The sequence below is a fragment of the Suricata suricatta genome, chromosome 11 (assembly GCF_006229205.1).
Source record: "Suricata suricatta isolate VVHF042 chromosome 11, meerkat_22Aug2017_6uvM2_HiC, whole genome shotgun sequence".
Classification (NCBI taxonomy): domain Eukaryota; kingdom Metazoa; phylum Chordata; class Mammalia; order Carnivora; family Herpestidae; genus Suricata; species Suricata suricatta.
In genome coordinates, this window is record NC_043710.1 from 109,050,212 (window position 1) to 109,067,365 (window position 17,154).

At 42.4% G+C, this 17,154-nt stretch overlaps 1 protein-coding gene across 4 annotated transcripts in view; it reads left to right on the forward strand.

The window, feature by feature from the left end:
• The window catches only part of CBL (Cbl proto-oncogene), an 81,433-nt gene that overhangs the window by 14,287 nt on the left and 49,992 nt on the right, over positions 1 to 17,154 (forward strand). For 3 of the 4 annotated variants that reach the window (XM_029957038.1, XM_029957040.1, XM_029957039.1), the window contains exon 2: positions 8,629 to 8,876. In XM_029957038.1, coding sequence (XP_029812898.1) covers positions 8,629 to 8,876 — 248 coding nt within the window. Of the gene's footprint in view, positions 1 to 8,628; positions 8,877 to 11,908; positions 12,107 to 17,154 lie in introns of those variants that run through there. The other variant, XM_029957041.1, reaches the window with a different exon arrangement.

Below are 17,154 nucleotides of genomic sequence, written 5' to 3' on the forward strand. Positions count from 1 at the left end.
CAGTGAGAACTTCTGAGATTTCCTCTCAGCAGCTCTCAAGTGTGCAGTGTAGTATTACTGACTGTAGTTCCCAAGCTGTATGTTATATTCCCATGACTGAAGTTTATACTTTTGACTCTCTTCACTCATTTTGCTGACCTCCCAGCGCCCCCCTCCTCAGCCCCCACCAGCAACCATGAATTTGTATCTATGAGTTTTATTTGCTGGTTTTTATTTTTTAGATTCTACGTATAAGTGAAATCATATGGTATTGTCTTTCTCTGTCTGGCTTATTTCACAGCAGAATACCCTCAGGGTCCATCCATGCTGTCAAAGGTGGTGAGATTTTATTTTTTATGGCTGAGTAGTAGTCTCTTGTGCATATATACTATATATTTTTTAAGTTCTTAATTCAGGATTACACTTTTTAATTTTATTTTTTAAATACGTTTGTTTATTTTGAGAGAGAGAGAGAGAGAGAGAGAGAGTGTGTGAGCACGGGAGGGGCAGAGAGAAAGATTCCCAGTTGTCAGTGCAGAGCCTGTTGTGGGGCTCAGTCACACGAACCATGTGATCATGACCTGAGCTAAAAGTCAGACGCTTAACTGAGCCCATCAGGTGCCCCATACCAGACCTTCTTTATCGATTCATCCATCGATGGACCCTTAGATTTTTTTTTTAATGTTTTTTACTTATTTTTGAGAGACAGAGAGAGACAGTGCGAGCAGGGGAGGGTCAGAGAGAGGGGGAGGTACAGAATCTGGAGCAGACTCCAGGCTCTGAGCTAGCTGTCAGCACAGAGCCTGATGTGGGGCTCGACCCCACGAACTGTGAGATCATGACCTGAGCTGAAGTCGGACGCTTAGCCGACTGAGCCACCCAGTGCCCAGTGTTGGCTATCATAAATCAATCTGCAGTGAGCATAGAGGTAGATGTATCTTTTCAAATTAGTTTTTTGTTTTCTTCAGATAAATATCTGGAAGAGGAATTACTGGATTCTGTGGTAGTTCTGTTTTTAATTAAAAACAGTTTTTAAGTTTATTTTGGGAGAGAGAGAAGAGAGGGAATCTCAAGCAGACTCTGCACTCTCAGTGCGAAGCCTGATGTGGGGCTTGAACTCCCAAACTGTGAGATCATGACCTGAGCCGAAACCGATGTCGGATACTCAGCTGACAGAACCAGCCAGGCACCCGTCTGTTTTTAATTTTTAAAGGCGCCTCCACACTGTCTTCCATATGACTGCACGAGTTCACATTCCCGCCAGAGTGCACAAGGGCCCCCTTGCTCTACATCTTTGCCAACACATTTCTTTTTGCTACGGGCCATGCTGACAGGTATCAGGTGATTGGGCAGCGTGGTTTTGGTTTGCATTTCCCTGATGATTAGTGGTGTCGATCATGTGCCTATTGGCCATCTGTATGTCTTTTTGGGAAAAATGTCTATTGAGACTTTGGCCCATGTGAAAATCAAGATTAAAAAAAATTTTTTTTTATTGAGTTACGGATGTTGTTATGGTTTGCATATTAGCCCTTTGTCAGATACATGATTGGAAAATACCTAGTCCCCTTCAGTAGGTTGTCTTTTCGTTTTGTTGATGGTTTCCTTTGCTGTGCAGTAACTTTTAGTTCGAGGTTGTACCATTTAGTTTTGCTTTGTTGCCCTTGCTTTTGGAGTCCGATTCAAAAATCCTCATCAAGACCAATGTCCAGGAGCTTGCCCCTTATCTTTCCTTCTGGGAGTTTTATGGCTTCAGGCCTTAAAACCTTGTATTTTTAAACGGCTTTTGTATAGTTTATTGCCTATTGCTCTCAGATCAAGGCATGTTGTCTTTGCAATTTTTTACCCCCGTGCGTGGCATATATTCGTTGAGTATGTGCATTGAGGAAAATCAGAACCATGAGTAACAGCCTTCAGCTTACTGCTGAATTTATCTCTGAATAAATAAATATCTCTGAATCTATCTTTGAACCTGGCCTCCCAGCCTTTCTTCTGTTTGAGTGGAGGGGGCATCCCTTCTTGTAAGGTGGTCAGTGTCTCTAACTGTGTTGTAGATCTCATTCCCTGTTGTCTTGCCAGAAATCTTAGCTTTTCATTTATCTTTTTCTCTTCGGATTCTTTCTCCATTTAAATCATGTCCAATTTTCTCTGAAAATAAAAACCTTTAGTTATATACTTCGTGTAGTCTTTGCTGGGTCTGGATCTCTCAGTCTTGTCAGACTCCCTACCTCCCTCCATGGACTAACCTAAGGAAGCTATCACTTTAATTATTTTTATTACAAATACACTGTAAAAATATATTCTGAATTATAAACAACCGACTTAGAAATGAGGTTTTGGAATTTAACACTTGTAAATTGGAGACTGTTTTATTGATACGAGTTCTTAACTCTTGCACTTAGAATATAGTTGTCTTCTGAGATAGTCTTTTTTTTCTTGGCAATGTTCCCTTTTGGCTTACACCTTTAATGGGATGAGCAGCTTCCTAAAACACTGCTAAAATATTCATACATCAGATATTTTTGTTGATGCGGCTTGTGTTTATTTGGTAGGATTATATGGGACTATTTTTCAAGAGTTCAGGAAATGGCATACAGAGAATAAAATCCCTAGCTTTAAAAACTTACTGTCTTACTCATTTGCGGAGTCATTGATGATTAGTTATTAAATGGGAATTTTATAGTTAATTCTAGATGGACCTCTTGTTTCCACTTCGGCGGCATCTATCCTAAGGAAACAATCTGATGTACAGAAGAGTAACATGCACAGTGATGTCCATCACAGCGGTACATGTAAAACAGTGTAAATGTTAGAGGGGGGATGTGTGAGGTATGTTACGGTATATTATACTCATGGGATGGAATCCTCTAGACATCACAAAGTTTATAATGAGCTTTTGTTGACACAAGGAAGAAATCGATGTTTCTAAATGTGAAATAAAAAGCAACATGTCACACTTTGCTTCTCCCACTGGTAGACAATGTTAGATAAGTTTCAACCAAATATATTGCTGATAAGTAGCAAAACCAGAACCCACCCAGGCTGTGAAGACAGTAAGTAATTATGAGGCCGTTCCTGGAAGATAAGGAAAGCTCTGAGAAGTGTGCCTGGTGTTTGAGGCTGCCTTGCCTGTGAGGTCATGGCTGGTTCTGGAAGTGACAGTTGAAAGGCTGAGTAGAGTTTTCAAAATATGGATGTCAGGGAGGACAAGAAATTGGAATTAGAGCCTGCCAAGGAAACTCTAGGTTTTTGGGTTGGGTCCCTCAGGGCCTAATTGTAGGAGTAAGGGTGAGACAGAAGTAGACTAGTCTTTATAGGGATGAAAGCCCAGTTTTTCAGTCTGTTCAGTTCTGGATTACGTGAAAGTGGTCTCGGATTCCTAATGTCCCCAGCCTGTTTGCCTGCTGGAAGCAGAGGTAAACCCTTTCTGAATAACGTCATCCATGGCCTCAGGTTTTCTCTATAATTTTTATTTATTTGTTTATTTAAAAAAAATTTAATGTTTTTTATTTATTTTTGGGAGACAGAAAGTGCCAGCAGGAGATGGCCAGAGCAAGAGGGAGACACAATCTGAAGACAGGCTCCAACCTCTGAGCTGTCAATACAGCGCCGGATGCGGGGCTCGAACCCACGAACTGTGAGATCATGACCTGAGCCAAAGTCAGACGCTTAACTGACTGAGCCACCCAGGCGCCTCGGTTGTCTCTATAATTTAAAAAAATGTTTATTTGAGAGGGAGAAAGCGAGTGTACACATGAGTGGGGGAAGGGCAGAGAGCGAGGGAGAGAGAGAATCCCAACCAAGTTCTGCACTGTTAGCACAGAGCCCAATGTGGGGCTTGATCTCACAAACTGGGATCATGACCTGAGCTGAAATTGAAATCAAGAGTTGGACACTTAACCGATTGAGCCACCCAGGTACCCCTCTATAATTTTTTATATACATACAGTGTCCAACATTCAGTAAAAAATAGGTACATGAAAAGAGAAAATGCAACGGAAACCAAGAGGGAAAATTGACAATAGAAACCTACCCACAGGACAAGCAGAGATATTTGAATTATCAATCATGAACTTAATAAATCTGTGATTAATGTGTTAGAAGAATTAAAGACAGAATTGGTAACTTTGAGATTTGAAATAGTGAATTAGAAATTCTGAAACTGAAAAACACAAGAACTGATTATTAGGAACTCAGTGAATGGGTTTAACAGCATAAATAAAGCTGAAAAGAAAATTAGTGAAGTGAAAGATAAAAGAAAATTCCGGCTGAAGTACTGGGAGGCAGAAGGATGGGGAAGATGGAAGAGGGAAAAGGACACAGGGAATGTGATGGAAAGGTCTGTACGTTTTATTGTGCTTTGCAGATACTGCCTTTTTTTTTTTTTTTTAAACAAATTGAAGGTTTCTGACAACCTTCTCCATTATTCCATCACATTTGCTCGCTTTGTCTCTGTCATATGGTAAATTCTCCCAGTATTTCAGACTTCGTCATGTATGTTTGTTGCGGTGATCAGTGATCTTTGATGTTACTATTCCAATTGTTTTGGGCTACCACGAACCATACTTGTGTGAAATGATGAACTTTTTTTTTTTTAAAGTAAACTCTGTGCCTAATGTGGGGCTTGAACTCATGACCCTAAAATCAAAAGTTGTGTGCTGTCCTGAGCCAGCTGGGCACTCCTAAATCGTGACCTTAGTTGGAAATGTTGTATGTGTTCCGACTCCATTGACCAGCTGTCCCTCATCTCTCGGCTTCTCATCTGGCCTGCCTAACGCCCGAGACACAGTAATATTGAAATTAGGCCACTTCATGACCCTACTGTGGCTTCTTAAGTGTTCAAGGAAGAGTGGCATGTCTCTCACTTTAAACAAAAAACTAGAATGATTAAGCTTAGTGAGGAAGTCACATCTAAAGCTGAATTAGGCTGAGAGCTACACCTCTTGCACCAGTTGAGTGCAAAGGAAAAGTTCTTGAAGGAAATTAAACATGCTGCCCCAGTGAACACACAAATGATAAAAGCAAAACAGTGGAGAAACTTTTAGTGGTCTGGATAGAGGACCAAAGCAGCCCCAACGTGCCCTTCAGTCAGTCCTAGTCCAGACCATGGCCCTGACTCCCTTCTGTTCTGTGAAGTTTGAGGGAGATGGGGAGGCTGCGGAAGACGAGTTGGAAGCTGGCGTCTCCGCAGCACAGAGATGCAGGTGCAGCGGCAGGTGCTGGCGTAGAAGCTGCAGCGAGCTGTCTGGAGGACCGAGCTGAGACCGTGAAAGCGGCTGCATCACACACGTTTTCGATATAGATATAGATGAAAGAGCCTTTTGTCAGATGAAGATACCGTCTAGGACTTTAATCGGTAGAGAGAAATCCGTGCCTGGCTTCGAGTCTTCACAGGACGGGCCGACTCTTGTACCGCTCCAAAACCCCAGGGCCCTTAGAAGTTATGCTAAATCCACTCTGCCTGTGCTCTGTGAATGGAGCGACAGAGCCTGGACGATAGCACAACTGCTCACAACACGGCTTACTGCATGCTTGAAGCCTGCTGTGGAGGCCTGCTCAGAGGGAAAAAAAATTATTTCAGGGGCGCCTGGGTCGAGTAAGCACCCAACTTTGGCTCAGATCATGATCTCACAGTGGGTTCAAGTCCCACATCTAACAGCTGACAGCACAGAGCTGACAGCTCAGAGCCTGGAGCCTGCTTCAGATTCTGTGTCTCCCTTTCTCTCTGTCCCTCCCCCGACTTGGGTTTTTGCTCTCAAAAATAAATATTTAAAAAAATTATTTCAAAATATTACTGCTCATTGACAGTGCACCTGGTCTTCTGGGGGTTTGATGGAGATGCACAAGGTTAATGTTTTCATGCCTGCCAACACTGCATCCATTCTGCAGCCCTTGAATCAAGGATTTTCAAGTCTCAGTAAGAAATACATTCATAAGGCCGTGCTGCCATAGATAACGATTCCTTTATGGATCTGAGCAGAGTCTGTTGACAGCCCTGGGAAGGATTTACCCTTCTAGATGACACTAAGAACATTCGTGATTCATGCGAAGAAGTCAAAATAGCAACACTAGCAGGAATCTAGAAGAAGTGGATTGTAACCCTTGTGTAGACTTTGAGGGGCTCAAGACCTCAGAGCAGGAAGCAGCTGCAGATGCGATAGGAATAACAAGAGAACCGGAATCAGAAGCAGAGCCCGAAGACGGAACTGCCTGGCTGTCATCTCAGGATCAAACGCAAACTGATGAGGAGGCACATCTTGCAGAGGAGCAGAGAAAGTGGTTTCTTGGGGCGCCTGGGTGGCTCAGTCGGTTAAGCCTCCGACTTCGGCTCAGGTCAGATCTCACGTTCGTGGGTTCGAGCCCCGCGTCAGGCTCTGTGCTGATGGCTAGCTCAGAGCCTGGAGCCTGCTTCCGGTTCTGTGTCTCCTTCTCTCTCTGACCCTCCCCCTCTCATGCTCTGTCTCTCCTGTATCAAAAATTAATAAAAAAAAAAAAAACATTAAAAAAAATTAAAAAAAAAAAAAAAAAGAAAGTGGTTTCTTGAGATGGAATCTCCTGGGAAAGAGACTGTGAAGACTGGACATGATAGCAAAGGGTTTAGAATGTGACGTAAACTTAATTGCTAGAGCAGTGGAAGGGTTTGAGAAGAATTTCCGCCGCGGGTGTAGTGCTGTCAGGGAGCATCTCCTGGTGCGGAGGGCGCCTCCGTGGAAGGGGGGGCCCCGTCGAGGCAGCGGACCTCGCCGTTGTCTTCTTTCAAGAGGTTGCCACAGCCGCCGCCCTGGTCAGTCGGCCGTCAGCGTTGAGTCAGGGCGCTCCACCATTAGAAAGGTTACAACTCACTAAAAACTTAGATGGTGGTTGGCATTTTTTAGCAATAAAGTATTTTTGAATAAAGGTATATACATTTTTTAAGATGTAGTACTCTTATATTCTTAATAGACTACATAGTATAGTTTAAAAACATAACTTTTATATGTACTGGGAAGCCAGAATACTCATTTGACTTGTTTTGTTGAGGTAGGTGCTTTATTGTGGTCTGGAATCGAACCTGCAGTCTCTGGGGCATGCCTCTGTATTTTGGCTATATGTACGTTTACACATATGTATATGTATTTCAAATATATTCTTTGATTCTCTACATGTGTTTTTACTCTTTGTTAGTGTATCTTGAGAAACAAGTTTTTTTTTTTGAATTTTTTTACATTTATTTATTTTTGAGAGAGAGAGAGAGACCTAGAGCGGGGAGGGGCAGAGACAAGGAGACACAGAATCCGAAGCAGGCTGCGGGCTCTGAGCAAACGTTCAGCACAGAGCCTGATGTGGGGCTCGAACCCACGAATTGTGAGATCATGACCTGAGCCGAAGTCAGACACTTAACCGACTGAGGCACCCAGGCACCCCTGAACAAGTTTTTATAAAGTAGAATTTAATTAGCCTTTTTATGTATGTGGTTAATGCTTTTTATCCTGTTTAAGAAAGGTCTCTCTCCTGAAGTAATGAAGATAATTTTCTTCTATCATCTTTTCAACTTTATAGGTCTGCCTTTCACATTTAGGTCCATAACCCACATCGCTCTTTGGTGTTTTTGTTTTTGTTGTTTTACTTTTTTACTTATTATAGTGTAAGGTGAGGGTTGGTTTGATTTTATTGTTTTTCTGTGTGGGTACCCAGTTCCATTACTAGTTTTGGAAAAGACCACTCCTTTGTGGTGAGAGCAGGGTCCGTATATGTGTGGGTCTATTGCTAGGCTTTTCTGTTCCACTAATTTATTTGTCTTTCCCAGACACAGAAAAATCCATGTAAATGACAGGTACAAAATAAGATGGCAGGAATAAATACAAATTTATCAGTCATTATAACAAATTTGAAAGTAGAGGAATGGGAAAAAGAATTACCAGGCAAATTCTGGAGGTCATTTATATGGCAAGGAGTGGTGTGTCCGTTCAGCTCCGTGCTTTCCTGGGTCAGGGCCCCTCTGCTCCCTCACCCTAGTGGTGGTTAAACTCTGGCCTAGCCATGTGCTTTATTTCTACCCTTGAGAGTTTTCTTTATTCTCTTGTGGGGTGAGCTGTGCATTAAAACGAACTTGCATCTAGCACTTTTAAGGCATTGTTGTGATGTCTCCTTCCTCCCTGCAATGCAGTGTTTAGTCTGCTTTGTAATGTCCTTTTTTTTTTTTTTAAAAATTTTGAGGGAGGGGGAGAGACAGACAGACAGACAGACACAGACACGGAGCACTCGAGGGGGAGAGGCAGAGAGAGAGGGAGACACAGAATCCAAAACAGGCTCCAGGCTCTGAGCTGTCAGCCCAGACCCCAGCGCGGGGCTCGGATCATGAGGCACAAGATCATGACCTGAGCAGAAGTCATATGGTCAACCGACTGAGCCACCCAGGCGCCCCTAGTCTGCTGTGTAGTTTCTGAACCATTAGTCTCTTGTATGGTTTTAAGAACCCACCCTTCTAGGGGAACCACTAGAAATGGAAAATAATTGCCTGTGGGCAGGGGTATTATGGATCATTTCTTATGGTCTTGTGCATTTTTTTAAATATTTCAATCAAACACATTTTGTAACTTTTTTTTTTAACTTGAAAAAGGAAATTGTCCTTAAGACCTCCCAGTAATAGCCCTTCTTTTCCATTTGTTGCAGGTGGTGCGGCTGTGTCAGAACCCAAAGCTGGCGCTAAAGAATAGCCCACCTTATATCTTAGACCTGCTGCCAGACACCTACCAGCATCTGCGCACTGTCCTGTCAAGATATGAGGGGAAGATGGAGACACTTGGAGAAAATGAGTATTTTAGGGTGTTCATGGAGAATTTGATGAAGAAAACTAAGCAGACCATAAGCCTCTTCAAGGAGGGGAAAGAAAGAATGTATGAGGAGAATTCTCAGCCTAGGTAATGGCAAATACTACACAAATATTTATTCAGGTCTGTGACTGCCTGAATGGGTAATACATAGAAGTAGTTGAATTGGTTTTAATATTTATATCAACAAGAATGCAAAGTTGGCATTTGATTTAAAGGTGTGTTTTATTTTTATTATTATTATTTTAGTGTTTATTTTTGAGAGAGAGACAGACAGTGTGAGCAGGGAAGGGGCAGAGAGAGAGAGGGAGACACATAATCCAAAGCAGGCTCCAGACTCTGAGCATAGAGCCCAATGTGGGGCTCGAACTCAAAAACCATGAGATCATGACCTTAGCCGAAGTTGGACTCTTAACCAGCTGAGCCACCCAGGTGCCCCTAAAGGTGTATTTTATATAAAAGTTTGTCCTGGAGGATATTGAACCATCCCTGCCTTCGATAGATTTGTTTACCTCCGAACTGTCAGTGACTGATAGCCATGAAGATGAGTTGGAGGCCGAAGATCATGAAAGTTTGTGGATAGGTGGGCGTTGGAAAGAAGGTTGAGGTTCAGCTGAAGTTGGAAGTAAATAATAGGAGAGTGTGTTTTGCCAGAGCTGTAGCATATTAGGGAAGACATAAATATGAGAATAAGTAAGAAATCATTTGTTAGCTAATTTTTTTTTAAATAAAGAAAACTGATATATTTCTTTTATAGGTAACTTTTCCTATTGAATTAACCTCATATTTGAGAGACCCCTGTGCATTCTTTTATACTTATTACATACCATATTATGTATATGCACTACATGCACATATTTATGTATATGTTACTAGTTACAAATTATGTACTGGGAGAGAAATGGGTTGATGGTAGGTATGGTTGTATTTGGCTTGGTCCTATTGGAAATATTAAATCCTCTAAAACAAGTAATAATATGTAGATTCTACTGGGACTTTTTAGGTAGTCAGTTTCTCTCAAGGAGTGGCATGAACCGGCAGAGACGGGGTTAAGTTAGCCCGCGTGGCTCCAGAGTAACTTAATAAATGGTATCCTTGTAGCCGAGCTGCCACTCCTTCGGCTCTGTTGGCTTAGGTTCTGGGAACCCTCATCTCTCGCTTAAAAGTTTACCCATAGAATTATTCATTACCTTTTACTATGACAGATTTCTCAGGTTTGGTCCAGTATCAGTCTTTTCTTGATAAAAAGATTTCTGGTGATTGAATTCAATCTGTAGGAACCTTTGTAACTTCTAGTTTATATGAAAGTGAACTTTATTCCTTTTAAGTATTTAAGTTTTATGACTTTTGTTAAAATAAAATCCTGTGTGGACCTTAGCTCACTGGTGATTTTGTATTGCTAAGGTTTTTAAAAACTACTTTATTAGGTACCAGAGCTTCAAAGTTTAATTGTAACATCTCCAGCGAACGGGGTTCTAGCTGGCGGAGGTGGAAGGGCCGTGAAGCTCTCGGTCCCGAAGCGCTGGGACAGACTCCTCAGCAGAGAGAAGTACGGAGTGTGCGTGAGCGGCCTGGCCCGGCAGGACCAGGGCATTCGGCGCAGAAGAGGCGTTATTTGAGCCAGGTTTTAGAAGGGCGGGTAGAAATTTTCCTGTCAGAAATGAAGACCAGGCCTTTCCCACAGAGGCAGGGGACGTAGGCTCCGTGTGTTGAAGGGAAGGGAGCGGGGGCGCGGGTGGGAGTCGGGCGGTAACTGTCCCCTTCGAGATGCTCCTCCCCAGGCCAGACAAAGGCTGCCGTGATCTTTAAGATTTTTTTTAAAGAGCACTGTTATAGTGAAATAAAAATGACAGATTTTCCAGTCTTAGAGCATACTGAATATTTACCTTTTTCTTCCTTTTTGTTTTTGTTTCAACAATGACTTGTTCATCTCTGAGAGGCAGTGTGGTGTACTAGTTAGGTGACGGACTCTGAAGCCTGTGTTTAAATCTTACCTTTGCCACTTAGCTCTTTGATCCCTCAGTAAGATTCTTCATCAGTAAAATGAGATCATCGTAGTACTTTCTTTGTAGGGTTGTGGGTGTTACCACGGGTTGAGAACTTAGTGCCGTGATTGGCACAATGAAAGTGATCAGTGTATTGGCTCTGATTTTAATCATCTTATTTTCTTTACTGTAAACGTAGCTTATTGTAGGAGGCTGAGATTTAGTGATGCTGCCGGATCCTAATGAAATGGCCTTCTCTGGTTCTCAAGGTCTTTTGCAATTTTTTCTTTTAACCCACAGGCCATGAGGTTTTTACTTTTTCCTATTTTTGTTTAAACAGCGTACACCGCGATGGCTCAACAAGCAAGGCAGACGCTGTGGCGGTGGAAGCTGCAGCTGGCGGGGCACCCCGTCCTGCACCCGGGGAGGGGGGATGAACGTGGGAGTCGTTGGAATTAAACAGTCAGCTCTCATCATGACGAGCTGGTTTGCGCATCAAAACTGTCCTTTTAAGTTTCCTTTTTCTTGATGATCAGAGATCCCACGTTGTCTCCAGTCTCTTCATTGTGTGTGACTCCACAGAGCGGGAACTTGGTGGGCCTCCAGCAGTGACAGCACGCAGCTTTTATCTTCCAAGTCATCCGTGTTGGAAGCATGTACTATCTTGGGGATGTCTTTCTGGATGTGAGGGTTCACCATAGATGTGTTGGATGGTCTTTTTTAATGTTTGTTTATTTTGGGGAGAGAGAGGGGGACATAGAGCATGAGCAGGGAAGGCAGAGCGAGAGGGAGACACAGAATCTGAAGCAGCTCCAGGTTCTGAGCTGTCGGCACGGAACCTGACTTGGGGCTCAAACCCACGAACCATGAGATCATGATCTGAACTCAAGTTGGCTGCTTAACCAACTGAGCCACCCAGGTGCCCCTATTTTTTTTTAAAGTTTATCTGTTTTGAAAGAGATAGCATGAAGGAGAGTGTCCAGCAGGCGCTGCACTGCCAGTCTTTGATCCCTCAACGTGCAGAGCCTGATATAAAATTCTCCCTTTTAAAGAAAGTAATTCAGTGGTTTTTTAGTATGTTCACAAAATTGTATAACGTCCTCACTCTCTAATTTCAGAACGTTTCTGTCCCCTCAGCTAGAAACCCCATGCTCATTAGCAGTCGCTCTCCGTCCCCCACTCCTGCTCCGCACCCCGAGCCTGACAATCACCATCCTTTCTCTCTCGGAAGATTTGCCTGTTGGAGATGTCTCACACAGGTGGCGTCCTAGAACATGGGCACCTTTTTGCTTGGCTTTCATCGCACATGATTTCACAACTCCTTCATGTTACAGTGTGAGTCAGTACTTCGTTCCTTTTTAATGGCTAAATAATATCTGACTGCATGGATATACCACATTTTGATTACAGACAGACCCCTTCGCTGTTTCCACTTGACTGTACTGAATAATGCTGCTGTGCCCATCTGTGTCCGAGTTGTTGTGTGGCTGCGTGTTTTCAGTCCTCTTGGGTAAACACCTGAGAGTGGACTTGCTGAGTCATATGGTAATTCTGTGTTTAACTTTTCTGAGAGAAAGAAAGTGCGCTCGTGGGGGAGGGGAAGAGGGAGAGAGATGATCTTAAACAGGCTCCAAGCCGAGCTGGGGGCGGGCGCTCCACGAAGCTTCGCGAAATTTGGTCATCTCATGACTGAGACCCTGACCTGAGCTCAAGAGCCGATTGCTCAACCATCTGAGACACCCAGGCACCCTCTATTTTTAACTTTTTGGGGAACTACAAGACTGTTTACCACAGCAGCATTTTACATTCCTCCAACAACATATAAGGGTTTCAGTTTCTCCCCAACACTTGTTATTGTTTTTATTTCTGATTATAGCCGTCCTACTAGGTGTGAAGTAGGTATCATTGTGGTTTTGATTTGCATTTCCCTAATGAGTAATAATGTGAGCATGTTTTCATGTGTTCGTTGGCCATTTGTGTATCTTCTTTGGAGGAATGTCTATTCCCATCCTTTGCGCGTTTAGGGTTATTTTTCTTTATAATGTTGAGTTGTAAGAGTTCTTTACATATTCTGAATACTAGACCCTTATGTATGTGATTTACAAAAATTTTTTTCCATTCTGTGGGTTGTTTCTTACTTAGTATCGGTTGAAGTACAAATGGTTTGAATTTTGATAATGTCTACTATTTTTTCTCTGGTTACTTGTGCTTTAGATGTCATAGCTAAGAAACCATTGCCTAATACAATGTCATGAAGATGATGCTTGTGATGATGATGATGATGATGATTCTTCTTCTTTTTCTTCTTCTTCTTCTTTAAATGTTTGTTTATTTTGGGGGGGGGAGGAGGGCAGAGAGACAGAGACAGAATGTGAATCAGGCTCTAGGCTCCTTGCTGTCTGCACAGAGCATGATGCGGGGCTTGAGCCCACAAACTGTGAGATCATGACCTGAGTCGAAGTCAGACGCTTAACCGACTGAGCCACCCAGGTGCCCCGCCTATGATTTTTTTGAGTTAACTTTTGTATATGGTCTAAAGGTAAGGGTCCAACTTTATTCTTTCCACGTGGGTAGCCTTTAGTGCCAACACTGTTTATTGAAAAGAACTCTCTCCGGGGCACTTGGGTTACTTAGTCAGTTTGAGCATCTGACTTCAGCTCAGGTCTGATCTCACGGTTTGTGGGTTCGACCCCCATGTGGGGCTCTGTGCTGACAGCTGAGAGCCTGGAGCCTGCTTTGGATTCTGTGTCTGCCTCTCCTGCTGGTTCTCTGTCTCTCTCTGTTTCCCAAAAGTAAATAAATGTTAAAAAAAAAAAAATTAAAAGACAGGAACACTCTTTCCCGTTGACTTGGCTTGATGGGCTTGTCGAAAGTCAACTTACCGTACGTACAGAGGTTTATTTCTGGATTCTTTCTGCTCTTTCCATTGGGTACATATCTTCCTTATGCCAGCACCCACGCCATCTTGATTGCTGTAGCTTTGTAGTAAAGCTTTGAAATCAGGAAGTGTGCTCTGTTGTTTGTTCTTCTTTTTCAAGATTGCTTTGGTTATTTGAGGTGCCTTGAGATTCTTTATGGGTTTTAGGATCAGCTCATCAATTTCTACGAAAAAAGTGGCTGTAATTTTGATAGGAATTGCATTGGACTGGTAGATCAATTTGGGAAGTTTTATTATCTTAGCAATACTAAGTCTTCCAGTCTATGAACATGGAATGTCTTCCCATTTATTTAGGGTTTTTTTTCTTAAGTCTTTGAACATTGTTTTGCAGTTGCCAGTGTATAAGTTTTTCACCTCGGATTAATTTGTTCCTAAGCATTTTATTCTTTCTGATGCTACTATAAATGGAATTGCTCTTCTGATTTCACTTTTGGATACTTTATTGCTGGTTTATAGAGCCCAATTGATTTTTGTGCATTGATTTTATATCCTGCAACTCTGCAGGTCTCATTTATTGATTCTAGTAGTTGTTTAGTGGATTCCTTAGGATTTTCTACAAACAAGGTCATGTCATGTGCAGATAGAGAAAACTGTACTACTTCTTGTTTATGGACACCTTCTATTTCTTTTTCTTGCCTCCTTGTGTTGGCTAGAACCTCATATGTTGGATAGAATTTACGTTGAAGTGGTAAGAGCAGGCATCCTTGTTCTTGTTCCTGCTATTAGGAGGGAACCTTTCAGTCTTTTACTATTGAGTATAATGGTAGTTGTGGGGTTTTCAGAAATGTCCTTTATCAGGTTGTGAAAGTTTCCTTCTATTTCCTGTTTAGTGTTTTTTATCACGAAAAGAAGTTACAAGCCTTTTATGGTTCATTCCTGGTTTTTCTTCAGAGACAGAGTAATTTGTGGGCTTGTAAAATTCTAGAAAAAGTGAATATGTTAAGTTGCATTAAGGGCAAGAATGCAAGTAAGCCTCAGGAGTAAGTGAAACCAGGGTTGAAAATGTGCTAGGACTCTGTCTGCATTCTCTCGATGCAGATTCATGTCTAAATGGCAGGGAAATCTGGCCTCTGCTGCATCCAGGATTTACTTCGTAAGGGTTTCCACCGTAGCAGAACGTCAGTTCCAGTTTTGATCGGGCTTGCTTGATCAGCTGATTATCCCTGAATCGGTCCACTCCAAAAAGGCAAATGCTGCAGTTCGTCCAGCGAGGGCCAGGTGTCCCCCCAGGTGAGCCTGTGGCCTGGGGAGCATACTTACTCCCCTGAAGCTGTGTGCACAGGGAGTTTGTTCCTAGACTGGAAGTTAAAGAGCTGATCCCTTCAGTACGCTCGGCCTAAGTGTATCTATCAATATTTAATACAGTTGCTTCCTGTCTTTGTTTTAGAGAGCATATTGGACGAAGTAACTTCTCTAAAGAGAAATTTGCCCTTATTTTTCTTAGACTTCATAAAAAACGATTTAAGCAAAAACTGTAAGCTGCTTTCTTGTCTTTGATCTGTAACCCTGGTTTTTGCACCTGTTTTCCTTCTTGCACAGGATGTTACAGCAGAAGCTGAATGGGATTATGAGATGCAGCTAATTTTAAAACATTACTGTTTTATTGCCTATACTTTGGAAGTAAGACTAAACTGTGTTGTAACTGTCCTGCCTTTTTAGCTATAAAGTTAGTGTGCCAAATCTTACTGGTAGATAGATAATGGCAGCTTAGATCTTTGTGTTGACGAGTTTGGGCCCAGTGAGAAAAAATTCCCACTCAGCTTAGGAATGCATTTCTCATCATTGGGAAAGGGGCAGCACCTCCTTTTCAGTACTGGAGAGAGGGTGATGGCAGAGATGGCAAGAAGCAGGTAGTACTTGACGAGTTTTCAGGCTGGTATCACATGACTTGTGAACGATGGGCTGGGTTTCTGGTTTGAGAAACGGGATGGATGGTGGGTGGGAGCCGGAGGACAGGAGAGGGGGCTGGTCTGTTACCTGACCGTGATGATGCAGGCTGCCGTGTGGGAAACAGATCGGGCTGGCTGGGTGGCAGTGACACGGGTCGAAGCCCACGTTGTGAGGTTGTCGCTGTCGGCCGGATGGGAGGTGAGACAGCCTGGTCTGGGGAGAAAAGTGGACAGGAGATTGATTGGAGCTAGAATCAAAGAGAATTGCTAGTGAATTGGATAAGAGGAGAGCTAGAAAAGATGACGGAGAAGAGTCAAGAATGGCCTGCACATTTCTGTTCTTAACCCTGCCAGCGGCGGCAGCATTTACTAAACTGGGGAGTTCAGAGTCTAGACGTGGGGAGAACTAAATCGGGAGTAGGGAGAATGAGGAGTTCATTTGGACTTGTTTACTTGTGAGGTATTTTTATGAGGCATCTAAGGCGATAAGTCAATCAGGCAATTAGCTATATTGGACATTGGAATTCAGAGGGAAAGACGTGGAATACAGTTAGAAATTTACTAGTGGCTTTCAGAATAATATTTAAAGCCATGAGTGTGGACAGAATCATCTAGGGAGAGAGGAGTTGGCAATGGAGACTGAGAAAGAAGAGAGAGAATAGATTGCAGTAGCCAACAAAGAAAAATTTAAAAACACACACCAAAAAACCCTTTCTAAATAGAAAGTTGACAGGGTTACATGGGTGGCTCAGTTGGTTAAGTGTTTGACTCTTGATTTTAGCTCGGATCATGATCTCATGGTTACTGAGATCGAGCCCTGTGTCAGGCTCTGTGCTGACAGCAAGGAGCCTACTTGTGACTCTCTCTCTCCCTCTCCTTCTGCTCTTCCCTTGTTTGTGCAGCACACATGCGTGTTCTCGCTTTCTCAAATAAACTTTAAAAAAAAATCATTAGACCTTAAAAGAAAATTGACAAATGAAACGACTAGTTCACAAAAGAAGAAAAATAAAAGGGCAAATACGAATATTAAAAGAAGAATCTAGTTTGTTAGTCCTAAAATAATTTTCTTTTGGCCTAAAACAATTGCCAAAAAGTGGAAAGTTGGCTTATCATTAGTGTTTTGAAGGAGGGTGCAGGAAATTGAGTGCACCCCTACCTGGTTAGGGTAAGAATGAAATTGGTTCAGCCTTTCTGAGGGCTGGTCTATATAGAAAGATTTAAAGGTTTGCTCAGCACTTTCACTTTTTAGGAATTTATCAAAAGAAGTGAGAAAGGATTTGGATTAAAATTTAGAATCCTAAAACTCCTAAAAGAAAATCTAGGCAGTAAACTCTTGGACATCATCAGCCTTGGGATCAGTTTCCTGAGGCATGAGGAACAAAAGCAAAAATAAACACTTGAGAAGACGTCAAATTAAAAAAACTTTTGCACAGTGAAGGAAACCATCAACAAGACAAAAAGGCAACCCACTGAGTGGGAAAAGATATTTGCAAATGATATGTCCAATATGGGGTTAATCAAAATAGATAAGGAATTCCTACAACTCCAATACCAAA